The sequence below is a fragment of the Equus asinus genome, chromosome 3, assembly GCF_041296235.1.
Source record: "Equus asinus isolate D_3611 breed Donkey chromosome 3, EquAss-T2T_v2, whole genome shotgun sequence".
Lineage (NCBI taxonomy): Eukaryota > Metazoa > Chordata > Mammalia > Perissodactyla > Equidae > Equus > Equus asinus.
In genome coordinates, this window is record NC_091792.1 from 45,367,165 (window position 1) to 45,383,291 (window position 16,127).

At 39.1% G+C, this 16,127-nt stretch overlaps 1 protein-coding gene across 5 annotated transcripts in view; it reads left to right on the plus strand.

Moving 5' to 3' along the window:
- Positions 1–12,664, plus strand: part of FNIP2 (folliculin interacting protein 2) — a 131,993-nt gene extending 119,329 nt beyond the window's left edge. For all 5 annotated transcript variants that reach the window (XR_011502000.1, XM_014829685.3, XM_070504991.1 and 2 more), the window contains 3 exons: positions 6,530–6,730; positions 10,233–10,348; positions 12,343–12,664. Coding sequence is in view for 4 of the 5 variants with exons in the window: in XM_014829685.3 (XP_014685171.3) it covers positions 6,530–6,730; positions 10,233–10,348; positions 12,343–12,421 (396 nt within the window). In the remaining variant the exon portion in view is untranslated. The remainder of the gene's footprint in view (positions 1–6,529; positions 6,731–10,232; positions 10,349–12,342) is intronic.
- The last annotated feature ends 3,463 nt before the right edge of the window (positions 12,665–16,127 follow it).

Below are 16,127 nucleotides of genomic sequence, written 5' to 3' on the forward strand. Positions count from 1 at the left end.
GGACATAAGCTGGGTCCTTGAAGGATTGGAAAATTTACAAGGTAGCAGGAAAGACATTCTGGGCACAGCCTAAGGTAAGAGGCAGGAGTCGTCGCTGCCTGGAGAAGGGGGCTCTTCTTACAGAGCCCTGGGAGGTAAGTATGTATAGGCGAAGGTGGGCCCAGACTGTGAAGACCTTATGGAAAAAGAAAACTTTGAACTTCAGTGTTTGGGTGATATGTGCTCGAGGGTTTTGAGTTGGTAAGGGAAATGACAATGTGGTATTTCAGGAAGTTTGAGGATTCAGTAGACATGATTAACACAGAGAGGGAGTGGTGTAAGAAAGTGAACTGAACGTACCTAATAAATGTCAGACACTGTGCTGCATGTTTCATACACATTTTTCTCACAGAAGACTTCTGTGAGTTAAACCTCACAGAAACTCTGTGAATTAAGTGCTATCACGTTTTTCAGATGTAGAAACTCAGGCCCAGATTGATGAGTTGCTAAGGTCCCACAGCTACTAAGTGACAGAGGTAGTATTCAAGCCCAGTGCCGTCTGACTTCAGAGCCTTCGCTGTCATCTCATCATTGCCCTTTGTTGAAATAGCAGAACCACAGCTCTTCTGATTACCCAAACCATGCTGACGTATCTTGTTCCTGGAAGTTTGAGTTAAGCAGAAGTCATGTGTGTGTGAAGCAAGGCAGCATATTTTGTGTAGTCAGAGATCTGATCGAGAACCTTGAAACTGGAATGACCTAGGTATCCAACACTCCCAGGAGACAGACTCACAGATCCTTAGTGGCTATGGATTAACTAGACTTTCTCTGTTTTTGTTTTTTTTTTTCAAGATTGGCACCTGGGCTAACAACTGTTGCCAGTCTTTTTTTTTTTTTCTGTTTTATCTCCCCAACAACCCCCCACCCCCCGCCCCTTACATAGTTGTATATCTTAGCTGCAGGTCCTTCTAGTTGTGGGATGTGGGACGCTGCCTCAACGTGGCCTGACGAGCGGTGCCATGTCCGCGCCCAGGATCCGAACCCTGGGCCGCCGCAGCGGAGGGTGCGAACTTAACCGCTCGGCCACGGAGCCGGCCCCTAGAATTACTCTGTTGATTCAACAAGATATAATAGCCAAAGAATATTCAAGAAGTCTTTAAACATCTGTAATACAAAGCATTTCATTTGTTAATTTATCTTGAGAAATCTTCACAAGAAAATCGTTTGGATGAATGAGATATTGACAAGGTAGAGCTAAATAAATGTTTGTAACTACCATGGAGTAGAGAAGGCAAAAATGATAATGGCATATTGCCCCCGCTTCCTTCCTCTGATGGAGGTTGGCCATCCACCCTAACAGTCGCCTACAGCCTTTATTGATTTCCAGTGTGCTTTCATCCTCCAGTCTCTGTCACAAGTTTCTGAGGTGCCCGATTAAGTTTCTGAGGGAGGCATGGATACTGCTGGCAGTGTCTGGAAGAGGTGGCAGGAAGGCTGTTGGGACTGTTGAGGCCAGTAGCTCTGCGGTGCCCCCTGAGTTGGAATGGGTGCTCCTGGGTGCCGGCATCCTAGAGGCCTGTGATAGGTTAGCACTTTTGGAAGTCTCAGATTATGGAGAAAGTAGAACACATGGCAGACTCATTCTGATAGAAGAATTGGACAAACTCTGTGGGCAAGAAACTTGCTTTGAAATGGATTCTCTTTAGCTTGAGAGAGAAAAGGACAATTGATGTTTTACAGTGTCCACAAGGTTTGTAAACTTTTCAACCAAACAAGCATTTTAAGTGGAAGTGACTGTTTTTAGTATTAATATTTCCTTCAGATTTTCATTGAAGACTCAAACATCAAAGGACATGTTTAATCTGAGACAATGATGTTGGGAGGAGAAGTTTTTAAAGGGTAAATATATAGTGTGACGTTTTTGTGCTGTTTTTCTAATGATATTTAGTCAAAATAACAAAGCCCCTTCTTTTTAAAAAAAGAGTTTTATCATTAGGAAGAGAAATCTTACCAAGGAATCCTACTTGCTAAACTACTAGTTATCCATATTGTCTCCCTTTTCTTGAGAACTATAGGAGGCCAAAGTCAGACTCCTTTCGTTCGTGTGTCAATGTCAGGTTGCAGCCAAGCCTCACCTGCCTATTTCTTTTTTTTTCTTGAGGAAGATTTGTCCTGAGCTAACATCTATTGCCAATCTTCTTTTTGTTTGAGGAAGATTCGCCCTGAGCTAACATCTGTGCCCATCTTCCTCTGTTTTGTATGTGGGTCATCACCAGAGCATGGCTGATGAGTGGTATAGGTTCACACCCGGGATCCAAACCCAGGCCACCAAAGTGGAGTGCTCCAGACTTTAACCACTGTGTCACAGGCCCGGCCCCCTATTTCTTTTTTCTCTAGTCCCCATGACCAAACTGCAAGCCCTAAGAATAGCAGATGGATGGATCAGACTTTTAAATGGTGTTTGAATCATTCAATTCAGCCTTATATTTTTTAGCATTTCTTAAGTACTTAATTTCTCAAAACTGCTGCTCCATGTGTGTTATTGCTGATGATAAGTGTGTGTGTGTTTGTGTGTACCCTGGTGTGCGTGTGAACTTGAGAAAATTTGAACTTAAAAAATCTGCTTGAAGGGCTGGCCTCGTGGCTTAGTGGTTAAGTTGGGTGTGCGCCGCTTTGACAGCCTGGGTTCACGGGTTCGGATCCCGGGCATGGACCTATACCACTTGTCAGCCATGCGGTGGTGGCGTCTCACATACAAAATAGAGGAAGACTGGCACAGATGTTAGCTCAAGACACATCTTCCTCAGCAAAAAATAATAATAATAATAAATATATATATACTTGACAGATTTCACTATTTAATTACTTCTACAATTAAGATATGGCTAATAAGAGAAAGTTGGTATTAAAAAAAAGCATACCTTTAGTTCAGTGTTTCCTCTGTTTATTGTGGTTCTATATATGTCTTGAAAATAGAGCCTTTCCTTAGAGGAATTTTAAATTGAATACCAGGACACAGAGTGTGTGTGGGTGTGTGTTTCTGTGATAAATCCGAACATGGTCTTCTCAATCTTAAAATTCTTCAAATTCTAAAAGCTTAGAAATTGACTGATAAACCAAATCATATTATATTTAAACTGCCCTCTCTTTAGTGGGGTTGTGTTTCCACTTGAAAGATATATATTAGAATTCTCCAGAATCTTTGGAACTTAAGCTTCAATTTCTCTGACCCTACAGAATTTTAGACCAGATCAGGAATGGGCAGCCAGTCACCCTGGTGCCCCTTACATTGTAACTATAGTAGCTGCTGCTGATACGTTATTCTCTCTCTGGCATTCGTTTCTTTTTCTTGACTCTGCATTTCCCTCTGTTTCCATTAAAAAGTGTTTATTCTTCAGTAAATAAGGGAGTAGCTACTAAACAGTGTAGTTAGATGGAGGCAGTTGGGTTGCCCTGTGGACATATTCAGGCAATTGCGTGTTAGGTATTTGGTAGCCCGAGAATGTGTAATTCTTTGACTGTGTTTTTAAAGTACTCTTCTGAAGATGTTCAGCATTTTCTGGTTCTTTTCTGTTCCTGGAGCCTGCGTACATAAGTCAGCAATATCATGCTGTGTTAAGGAATGCAGGATGCTCATCAACTCTGTCATTTGCTTTTGCTTAACCTGTTTCATTTTAATTTAATAACATTGTTCAAATGCTAGATCCTATGCAAGGACCTAAGAATATAGGGAGAAAAGATCTTGAAGTTGAAAAGATTGACTGCTTGGACCTAGTCGTCAGGTTTCTACCTCAGATTCTGCCTCTCTGCTCCAGCAATTTAAAAATGACTCCTGCTCATTTTTCACGTTTGATTTTTTTTGTTTTGTTTTTACATTTCTTGTGCCCTTTTAGTTCCTCCCTTTAAAATAATTGAGCCAATTTCTCAGTCCCTTTTTATTATCATATCTAGATCTATAGTCTTCTGAAGTAACTCATGCTTGGAGAATCTTCTCCCCATCACCACCCCAGTGAGTTTCATTGCCCTTATTCTAGCAGTTCACTTTTTACAATGAAGCTCTTTGTGTTCTTGGTGATGGTTCCATATAATTTATAGTCTATGTGCTTTCCTTGGATTGACATACCCTTCCTTTCCCTACACTGTGCTAGAGAGATCATTTAGGAAATTGAGTTGAATTGGGGTCTAGGGCCCAAATTATCTACTGCAAATGATAATTTTTAAAAAGCTAGATTTTACCGTGAAAGATGATTGACATTCATTCAACTCATTATATATAGGTTGGCATATGATTAGTAGTGATTATATATACTTTCAGAATGTAAGTCCCATAAAGTACAGTGTAAGTCCATAGTGTAGATCTGTTCTCTGCACACTGAATTTCTGAGAGATGCAAACCATTGGAGGGACTTGAGTTCAAAATACAAATCTTGTAAATTTCCAAATTTCCATTTCCTTTGCTCATAAGAACCAGGTACATTGATGGCAAATCTTTGTCATCTTGCTGTGAATTTATGACACACTGATTGAGCAAGAACTTGCAGGAATTTGTAAAGGGAAGTCATTGAGGCCCTGTCTTTAGCAATTTTGGAGGATGTGTATATGTGTGTGTAAAAAGGGTAGGGGTGAGGGGGTCACAAAAACCTTTGGATGAGAGTGGGAATGTGTGTGAGAAAACCTTTCTACTGTTTGTTTAATAGGTCTACGAAATGAGCACCATCCTTGGGAAACTGGTCTTCATTAATTCAAGAATCTGCTTTGTCAAATTCTTTATTTCTCATGTTAAGATTATTTGAACTTCTGCTTAAATAAATGTTAGACCATTGGACTTTGCCTGATTTGCTATTCTTTTCAATGGGAAAAATATTCTAAACCCTGAAAGGTTCCCCCTTGGATAATGTGGCGAAAAAATGTTGGTACCAACAAAGTTTTCATTCAGGTCACCAGTCACTTCTTCCCCATCTGTGAGACAGAATATAAAGCTGGATAGGCTTCCCTTTTAATAAAAAGCCCAAGACTAGGGAGCCAAGTCACCTATTAAAATTACAGTATGACAGCATATATCTTAGATTTCTATTTGCAGCCTTCACACTACTTGTGTTGTCTTAAAAGTCACAGATAGCCCTTGTACAATGGAAAGATTGTATATGTTTGGATTCTTTATTATAAGCAGCAGAAACCAACTCCTCTTAAGAAGAAGGGTCTTTATTGGAAGGGTATTAGGTATTCATGGAATTGATGAGATCAAACAGCTAGGCTTGGGATAGACAGGAAACAAGGCCACTCTGGAAGTCCAGGAAGCAAGAACTACCTGAAGGTGTTTGTAGGAGTTGCTGTCTGGGCAGGAAAATGGGGGCGCCAACCATTCTCAGCCGCCTATCCTCCGGCTCACAGGAAAATCGCCAGAGGGAGTATCTAGTTGGCCTAGCTTGGGTCATCTTACTACACCTTCATGGAGGGTGGGTGGGGCCCTGCAGGTCTTCTCCAAGAAAGGTCGTTCTCCAAAGGGAAATTAGGGTGAACGTGTTGGGAGGATGTTATGCTAAGCCGCCAAAAGCGACAAATGACCACCACAGGGTAGTGGAGAGGATTAAATGACAGAAAGCCAGTACTAGTTTTCCTTTGTAAATGAGAGTTAGAAAAATGTGCTCAGGTATGTTGGCTACGAGGAATGGCTATCTGTCTCTGTATCTCTGTATACCTGCCACCCTTCCGTTCTCTCTTCTCTTTTAGTTTGGGCCTAGGAGGGCAGTGCTGTTCTGATGTTGATTTGAACACATGTGGGATCCTAAATATGTCCATCAAAGGGGCTGATGGTGAAGCTGTTGTACTTTGATCCATTTCGAGAAATTCCTTTTTTGTAAGGCCTTTTTTCCCTGACTGAATCAGTATTAGCCTATTTACCTTGTGGCACAATTTACTAGTTAGCCTGCCTTATCCGTAACTGCCCAGTTATGGACAATTTTGTATTTTAAGTATGTTTATCAGTAGCCATACTTTTTACCTTTTAGATTCATCTAGATAAATAAATTCATCCCCCAGTCTGATTTTAGTTGGTTGTTGGAGTTGATTTATATATGCAGCACAGAGTTACTAAGTAAATATTGCTTAATGATTGAAGCTATAACTTTAAGGGAATATTAAGATACCTTGCTAAACCTTGTTACTGGAGAAATGGCAATCGAATCCTACACCTTAGTCTGATATTCTCCATTTTAAAAGGAGAGTACAGTCTTTCAAAAGGAAATGAATTTTAATGTCCTGGAATGTAGCGAGGGCACGTATCTTTTCACTCATCTGTGAACATTTAACAATATTTATAGCATACCTCCTGGGTATAAGAAAAAAATGATCAAATGTAGTTTTTATCAAATGAATTTTTAAATGATGACTTAATGACACTTCTGTCTAGTCCCTGTAAAGCTCTAAATTTCTGTAGCTCCCACCATCAACTTCTGAACCATTAGTCTAATGCTAAACAGAAACCCTCTAGACATTTTGAGTGTCGCTTGGGGGTGTCCTGAAAAGTTGACCCACTGTGTTTCTCTTTCAGCATCCAGTGCTTGATGAGCCGATAGCTGAAGCTGTCTGTATTATCGCAGACACGGATAAGTGGAGCGTCCAGGTCGCCACCAGTCAGAGGAAAGTGACGGACAACATGAAACTAGGCCAGGACGTCTTGGTCTCTAGTCAAGTGTCCAGTTTACTTCAATCCATTTTGCAGCTTTACAAGCTTCACCTCCCTGCTGATTTTGTAAGTATTTGTTCTCATTTTATCAAAGAAATATAGTTTAAAAAGCACTTTTAACAATATTTGGATTATAAAATCACAAATTCATATGTATTATTTTTAGTATAATTGGACATTAGCTTAAGTAAAAATAGAACATGCAACATAAAACCAGCAAACAGGATAGATTTCAGTAACAGTAGCACTTCCACGAAACAAATAACAGAGTGACACAAATCTTTTTGAACAAGGTATATGGGAAAGTAAATAAGATGGAGAGCAGGGATCAAGCACAAAAGTAAATTTAAAATCCTCCTTTGGAGAACTCATTAGTTCTCCTTTTGTTAGATGGATATCAAGCAAGCCAGCTTCTGAAGGGATTGTAGTTCCTTTTGTTCAGAGACCATCCTCACAAAGTTGTTATGGATAAAATCGAATATTGTTTGTGTAAACGCTTGAAATTTTGAAGTACCGTACCCATAGAAGAGGTATCAATTGTTCCTTTTCAAATGGGATTTTAAAATCACTTTCATAATATTGTATTAAATACAAGCGACAAACAGAGCCTGTAAACTTCTATCAACAGCTCCTCCTCAGTCACTGGCATTAGTATACAAAACAGATTCTTTTCAGTATGGATGTGTGTACAGAGAGATTGAGAGAAAATATATTTAGACAGGGGGGAGAGAGAAAGGCTTCAAAGGTAGAAGAGAGGCTTAGGGGCGGATGGAGCTAGGAAGAGCAGAGAGGGCAGCCCTCGGGCATTAGCGCGTGGATGGAAGAGCGCCTGCCTTCCCCCTGCTTCCCCCTTGTGTACACTGTTCTCTCTGTATGACGGCCCCAACCAAAACATCTGTTACCTCCCTTCTGGCCTCCACAAAAGATACAGAACTATTTATCAACAAAATAGGAAGCTGAATATAAATTACCTACGCTCATTGCTAATGGAGTGGTAAATTTCCTGAGTTCTTATGACCAAATCTTACCATTGCACCACATTCCTCAGAAATAGTCAAGACTCTTATGGCCTTGAAGGAGATGCTTTGAATACTGTCTGGTTGTCGTCCAAGTAGTGGCAGTGTGGCAGGATAGGGAGACCCCTGAATGTAACTGGGTTACAGGCTGAGTTCTGCTGTTGATGGCTTGTCTGATGGTGCACAATCCTGAGCGTCTCTGGACCTCAGCTTTCTCATTTGTGAAATGGAGATAGTACCTATTCAACGAGCATGTTGTGAGACTCCTCTGAAACTCAGGGCTAAGACGCTGCTTTTGAAACTGTCGAAGCACATGCCAATAAGAGCCACTCTAACAGCCAGTGCACAGTGGCCAGCACACAGGTTGTGGAGACCAATGGCCTGGAGTCCAGTCCAAGCTCTGCTGCATCCCAGCTGTGTGACTTCTCAAAGTCTCAATTCCTTATCTGTAAAGCTGGGGAAATAATAGAACCTATCTCATATGGTTATGAAAACGAAATTAGATAATTCATGTAGAGCGCTTGGAATACTGATAGATGTTATAAGCTCTCAGGAAACAGCTACTATTAATATGATTGTTAATAATAGTTTCATGAAAGAATCTTAATGGTTGTGAAGACTGACAACACCTTTTCACTAAAATCTTTATTTGGGCTTTAAACTGAAGCATACTCTAGCAGGACGTCCGTCCCAGGGACAGTACGAGAAGCACTTAGGGGTTGCCATGACCTTATTTTTGTTCTGCATTTGTAGGCAGTTTTTCTTTCTAGTAGCAAGTTGCGTGATGCTGATTTAGAGACCAAAGTCTCCTTTTCTGTAAGGGAAAAAAGAAATATTAGATTTTATAGTGTTTTACTGTTATATTAGTGTTTACCAAACTTTTATGTGTTATTCTATAACACATAGATGTTGTTACATTTGACTTCATAGTTATCCAAGCAATACGTTACTGTAGCTAATTCTTTTTGCTTCATTTGGATTGAAGTATATTTAGCCACGTAATACTACCAATGACTTATTTACCCCGACAAAACCAAGATCAGAGGAAATTCTATCTGCAGTTTAAAATTCTCCTTAAAAATCACTTGAATGAAACACTTGATTAAATGGCTCTTGGAGCCTTCAGTATGAAAGAACGTAGCTATTTAAAATTTCAGAAGTTAAAAATTGAAGAAATCCATCTCAGGAATAAAATCCCAAAAAGGGGAGGAGGGAACCCAAAACAATTCTGTTTGATAATCAAGGCTTTTAAAAAGTTTTCTAGACGCTTTGATTTCAAGTTTAGTAAACTTCCCATCTAGACCAATGTTCTCTTTATATCCACATTGCCACATGCAGTTTTCCCGAGGCCTGTGAAAATGCTGTAAATTAACTGTTTTAAAACATAAAGGATTCAATGTAATGTGAATGTTCTTTTGAATATTTTATAACACTCTTATTAAAAACTTTGTATTTACTCCATGAGGAACTGAAACTTAACAGGAGATCCTTTCACCACTTAACTCTGTTTACTTGGGGGAACATTTTTGTGAGAATTGGTGAAATCCTCACTTTGATGATTATTCTTAGTCACTTACCAGTTGTGTTTCATCCACCCAACACAATGCATTAAGGTTTTAAGCCAATGAAAAACTGAAAAAAATTGCATCTCTAATAGATACTTTTTCCATGTCACTGATCAGTCCAGATGGTCAAGATCAACATTTTCAAATGCATCTGTTAATCTTTTTACCTTGAAAATAGCAGGTGTAATGGTCTAGAATAAAATTATGTATGATGGAATTAGCCTTGCCAAAGCCATCAGGTGTCTTACTGAAGATGCTTGCATAGCTCTGCCTGCCAAATGGGAAAGCATTTGCCTCTGGTGAAAGACACAGATGGTTGCTATTCTCTAAAAAATGAAGTTGGACACAATTCCAAGGGTAGAGATGTCCTGAAAATAATTGCCTTTTCTTTATTGTTATTAAAGACCTAGTTAAAATACACTCTTGAGAGAAAAAAAAAGTTCAAAATAACCTTATTTCAGTCATTTTACTTCTGGGAATGTATTGCACCAAAATAATCTGAGATATAGGAAAATAGTAATGACAGAGATATTCTTTACAAAATTATTTATAATCAAAACTGCAAATTGCTGTGTGATTAAGTAAATAATGGTAAATTCACATTCTCAAAAATTATTGAGCCATAAAAATTACATTGATAAAGAATTTTTAATAACATGGGGAAAGGATTATTAGAAAGTTTTTAAAAAGCAGGAAATACGTGCACTTATAGAATGATTTCAACTATGAAAAAATGCTTTTTAAAAAAGACTAGAAGATGTATATAAAAATCTTAATAGTCGTTAGGAAAAGTAAACTTTATTGTTTTACAGAAACCTATTCTCATACCTACTAGTGGTAGGATTTGAGATGGCTTGTTAAGTGTCTGTGAAAGGGGGCAGATTATAGCTGTGTACTTAGAAATGAATTAAGAGAATTTTCCAGGTCGTAGAATACTGGCAGAGATTTGAATCCCAGCCCTCATTGTGAATGTTATTGGCTTCACAGTGTATCATGCATCTTGAAGACAGACTACAAGAGATGTATCTGAAAAGTAAGATGCTGTCTGAATATCTTCGTGGACACACACGAGTCCATGTGAAAGAATTAGGTGTCGTACTGGGGTGAGTCCTCTGAAGTGCCACCATGTCTCCCTGGGATGGGCCGGTTTCTGGCACTTGTGTACCCACTGACCCTCTTAGCCTGCGCCGCCCTAAACCTGCAGGCCCTGGTGCCCCACTGAACTGTCTGGGGTCCATCAGATGTGTGCCTCTGCTCCTCCCCAGTGAACAGCACGTTCCTTGTGTTCGATGCTGGAGTTTCATACCTGGAAACAAACGCAGAACTTTAAGCTGGTGGTACTTTATGTTAGTCTTCTCCCTGGATTATTTTATGCTTGGAAGTGAAAATTTTAATCCCACTCTGCCCATTGCTACTCATTTCAGTACGATGTTGAAGTCGCAAGCAGTCAGACAAGTGGTGGCAGCTCGTGTTTATATTTCACTCCCTGGAGGAGACAGGAAAGGCCACCCTCCTGGGCTTTCAAGGGGCCTGTGTGCACGACTGCAGGGTGACTGTACTCTCCTTCCTCTCATTATCAGCCCACCAGAAGGGGAGGCGTGCTAATGTCACTCATAACGGATATCATCTTCCAGAGGGCCTTTGCTGTCACTTCTCCAGGAGAAGAAATTCTGACTTTTACTCTCTGCCTAATTTTTCAGCAGAGAGCTAACAAAAAGACATTGTATATATGGGGAATTGTACCCCTTACTTATGATGATGATTTCCCTAATTTTGGGCAAGAAAATAATGTGTACATAACATCGACCTTGAAATTCTCTATTAAGCCTGCTAATCAGGGTTATTTCGAGACTCAGGCTTTGCATTCTTGTCAGCCTTTTCGTCTTTCACACCCAGGATATGACTTACTGTATTGTTTGGCTCTTAGCATTTCCTGTCATACATTTTTCTTACATACTTCATTTAAAAAATATTTTCCCCTTTTGAGGCATTTGCTTTTGCAGTTAACTTGCAATATATCTCTTTGTCATATTTTTTTCCCTAGTTTTTTTTTTCAACCTCTTTACCAGCCTTATACTTTAGTCCTGCCTCATTAGGTTTCCCATTGCCGGATGTGTGCCTTGTATTTCGGGGACTTCTCCCGGGTCCCTGACTCTGACAGGTGTCCATCATCAACACTGTTAGAAGGATCATAAGGACTTATTTACCCTCATCTCTAGGCCCTCCCACTTCAGTATTAGTGGGAATCATATCCAACCTCTCTTTAGCCCCTTCCTCCCATAATCAGGGCCAGCAGCACTAAAAGTACTGGAGAATGTCTTGTCTACCCTGAAATTAGATTTGTAGGGGGCATTACTGGAGAAAGCATAAAAAAACTCCATGAAGTAATGCCAGCTACCTTTTAAATTTTTATTTTTAATTTTTTATTTTTGGAATTCAATAGAAAGAATCAGGACATATTCCACGGACTGAAGCAGTTCTAATTTTTTTCAGGACATTTGGCAGCATTGAGCCAGGGACCACGCTGTATCTGCCTCTGCTTTAAGAGAGGCAGCCAAAGCCACGTCCGTTGATGCCGTGATCTCTCTTGATTCAGTGTTTATTAGTGTCACTTTGCTCTCAGAAGGTCGTGGCTCAAATGCCTAAAGAGGATCTAAGTTGTATAACCTGTTGAACAAATGGTTTTTGAAGAAATTCCCACCTTCCTCATTTTCCTAAGACTAACTTGGACCTAGATGCAGAGTCAGTCTGCATTCAGGAGTGTTGATGGGAGGAATGAGGAGATACTGGAGAAGGTGTTAAAGTACAGCATAGTGATAAGAAGAGTTCCAGACTTAGAATCTGGTGGTCACCCCTGCTATGGGAAGAACAGCTCTGTGTCCACACGTGCGCAGCACCCCTCCTGCATGACCCTTGCTCCCTTGGGCAGTGTCCACTGGGAGATCGTATCAAAATAACAAGTTTATCATCTTTCCATCTCTTTTGCTTTTTCATTAGTTTTAAGCAATGATCTGGTAAGCTTGGTACCTAGCAATAATACTTTCCTGTAAAATCCTGCTACTTTAAAGTAATATTCTTTTCCTTTCTCAATCTTCAGGATTGAATCGAACGACCTGCCTCTGTTGACTGCTATTGCCAGTACTCATTCTCCTTACGTCGCTCAAATACTCTTATAAGCTAAAGCTCAGGACAGTTCTTCCTTGGAAGAAAAAAATCAGATTCTCAACTGAAGAAGAATAAGCTCTCTGTGACGTCAAAAGCATAAGAAGAGCAAACAGAAACAGTCATTCCACCTCTTTGTTTTGTTTTATTTCGTTGCTTTCAAGTGGATGCTTCATTGGAAGACTTAGGTTTACTTGACATAATGGCATGTGTGTTTTCATGAACACTTTAGGCCTTTTGTCACCGGTGAATCAACAGAGAGAGTGACCTTTTTGGTAGGAGGAAACACAAGCACTACACTGAACACTAAGCTGTTGGTACAGATTGGCTGTGTGTTTGGGCAGAATAGTGACAAGTGACTTTGGAGCAGGGAGTAAACAATGTATCTACCGTTCTAGTAGGAAAATGTGACAGAGTGTAAGCATGAGCTCTCCAAACTGGGGGAAGCATATTTTGCTGTTCTAAGAAGACAGTCAGAACAAGGACTCTGGAATCCAGGTCAGAGTTTGCTTTTTACAAAAGGTGAAATAAATAAAGCCACGTTGTGCCATCTTCAACTCTGGTGGCTATAGGAGTTACTGTCTGACGTGAAACATGAAAGAGAATTGACTATTGGGAAGAGAGTGCTTTAGGACCCACTGTTTTCGCGTCTTGGAGTTTACCTTGTTTCAGATGCAACCACAGGTCGTTTAGAGATGGATTGTTGGTGCAATAAACCCAGGGATCAATGTAGCATCTTAATCCCATCGAGATGTAGTTTGTAGCAGCAGAGTGCATAGTCTGATACCATATGTTTTATCCTGATACTTTAGAGCTTTCAGCAGCCTTTTTAAGAGAGGCCATTTACCAAAGTTATTTCTATAAGCTCGAGTGTTTCTGTTGCTAAATTCTTCCAGCCGAAGCCACTTTCTTCCTATAATAGTTAATACAAACGACTATTTACACTTTAAAAGGCACAGCTGTTGTGGTGGGAAATGAAACCTGCAACAGTTCAGGATGACTAATGAAAGTAATTAGTTTGAACATTTATAAACAATCCATGTGTGATCTAAATTTTTACATTATCATCTTTGTGCCTTCTAATCCCTACGTCCTTTTCAAAACACCTTTCCAGAAATTAAATTACCCTCTCTAAAACCTGCCAAAATGAAGAATTGTTTATTTAGTAGCATAGTTCAGCTTTTTAAAAACTTTAGTTTTCTGTTAGTTTATAAGAAACTTTACTTAATTTCCTGACCATGAACTATGACCATGTCAGACTATGTACTGACATCCAGGGCAAAGGAAAAGACTTTAAAAAATTGATCGTTAAAGGACATGAGCTAATGTGGTAAAGCAAACATTGTTAGAACCTTGCAGATCTTGACTACAGTTAATTATGACCAGGTTCTGATCTCCTTTCACTGTTTTATGAATTAATTCCAGTCCCTTCCATGTATTTGTACCTAGGAACATGAAGTAACTTCCATTTTAGGGGTTAGAATGACACTAGATTTTCTATTTGATAAAATCCTGATCCCAAACACCAAGTTACATAAGATTGTCTCTTTATTCTTTTACAAATACAAGTTAACTATTTGTTTCAAAGAATATAGCAGCAGTACCAATGGAGAAGAACAGGTATGTCATTTCTTAGGAACAATTCTTAGGAATAGGTCAGAACTGCTACCTTCCCTTCTCTCTCTCTCTTTTTTATGATGTGAAATGTAGATGGGTGCATTAAGGCTCTTAAGATCTTTAATTTTAATTTTATATCTTTCTTTCATAAAATTGAAGTTTTCCATTCTGTCTGTATTTTTCTCTTTCCTTTTGTCTAACATCTGAGTTCAGTGTTTTAAATTCTCTAGCTCCATGACATCATTGCCTGTTATATTACACAAAGAGGATGAACCTCACCTGTGGCTCAGCTCACTCATCAATTGTTTTTCATTACGTGAGAATAAAGTGTAATAGCTGATGTTACATTGTTTCCATCTGCACCAGTTTAAAGCATTTCTCTCATCTCTAGTTCCCTTTTCTGTGTTTACACGTTTTGGGCACTTTCTCTCATTCACCACCTTCCAGGGTTTCATAGAAAATAACTAGATACAAAATCAGTTCCTTTCTAGTGTGTACATAGTGGCATGTTGAAAATTAGACCCATGTAGGGGGATATCGGGCTTTGAATGGCTGATTCTAAACTCCATATGTAAAAGATTTAGCCCAGCCCCCTCAAAGCCTGAGAAGATTTGTCTCCTAATCTACTGGTCCAGAACTCTCTCTTGGAAAATGTCTGTTGGAAAACTGCAGGTGGGTCACATGTGGGGGTTGTCTCTGTGACGCTCAGGATTCCAGTCAGGACCTAATCCTCACGTCTGTTGCCTACAAAAACAGACCAAGAATGTTGCTGCTCTTTCATAATCCTCCTCTCAACAACATTCAAGTTTTGTTTGTCTTAAATTCAACCTCTTCCCAAAAGTGGAAAAGAAAAAAATCTCATGGAATTGTGTTCAGATACCCACTCACACACCAGATACCCCCAGTGGCTTCATTCTGTCTTAACCGAAGAGGCAAGAAAGGGATCCCGCCCTCTCCAATGCCCACCTCAAGAAAAACAGAAAAATTAAAAAAAAAAAAAAGAAAGAAAACTACCTCAGTTGACAGGATTCCACCTTTAGGGTTTCTTCAACTTTTAAGTCTTACCTGTTGAGTGTAACTTTTGTAGCATCTTGCTTTTCTAAGCAAGCTAGTGAGGCATGACAGAGCAGAAGTGTGTAAATGTTACTGTGATGGACCTCTTTCTAGCATGTTGCCATTTTATTTTTAATAGATTGACGAGTGATATGAATGTAAAGATAATTGTGTACGTTTAAACATGACAATGAAAATTTAAAATGTAGCTTCCATACTTGTGCATAATTCCAAAGTATTTTATTTTTATCAGTGTTAAATAGCTTTTTGTACAGGCTTCAATCCATTTTTCTGAAGTGTGCTGTTTTTTAATGAAAGTAACTATAACCTTTTCACATCCCATGGAACTGCCGTTTACACATCGCAACTTTTTAAACTTACCGTATTTTTCAAAATTAACTCTTTTGGAGGGAGGGAAATCCCCGCTTGCTAAACGATGCTGAACCGTTGTTCAGGCTCTTCTAATTAGGTCCTGAGATTTTATAAAGTTCAGTCTCTAGCTTTTTAGGTTCTTCACTAGAGTTGGTTGTACATAAAAATAAAGAATATAAAATGACCCCAAAAATCTTTTAAATGTCTAGATTTTCCACTAATATGTACTTTTGAAAGTATTTTGTTCATGCATACTTTCACCATGAAATTGAAAAAGTCTTTAGCTTCTTTTGGTAAATGTGAACCATTTGTTTTTTATTGTGCTTTGGGGGAGGGGATATTTTAATATAGTATTTGCCTAAATCAAGCAGCCCCCTCTGAATGTTCATTTTTAAATGTCAAAATTTGGTGAACCATATATCTTGGAAGCAAGATTGCAATATGCTTAAGTTTAAGTGGTGTTTCAAAAAGGAGAAAATCCGGGATTTGTTATTATTGAAGCTCCATTAAGACAAATTAATAGGACTTTATATTTTTGATCAGTTTAAATAGGTATCAATGTCAATGTATGGAAAATTTTTCTTCAAACTTGTTCATGTATTATTTTGATCCATTTTTCTGTGGCATTTGGTGCAATAAACCTTTTGAATTTATCTTGAACATTTTCCTGGTACTGCA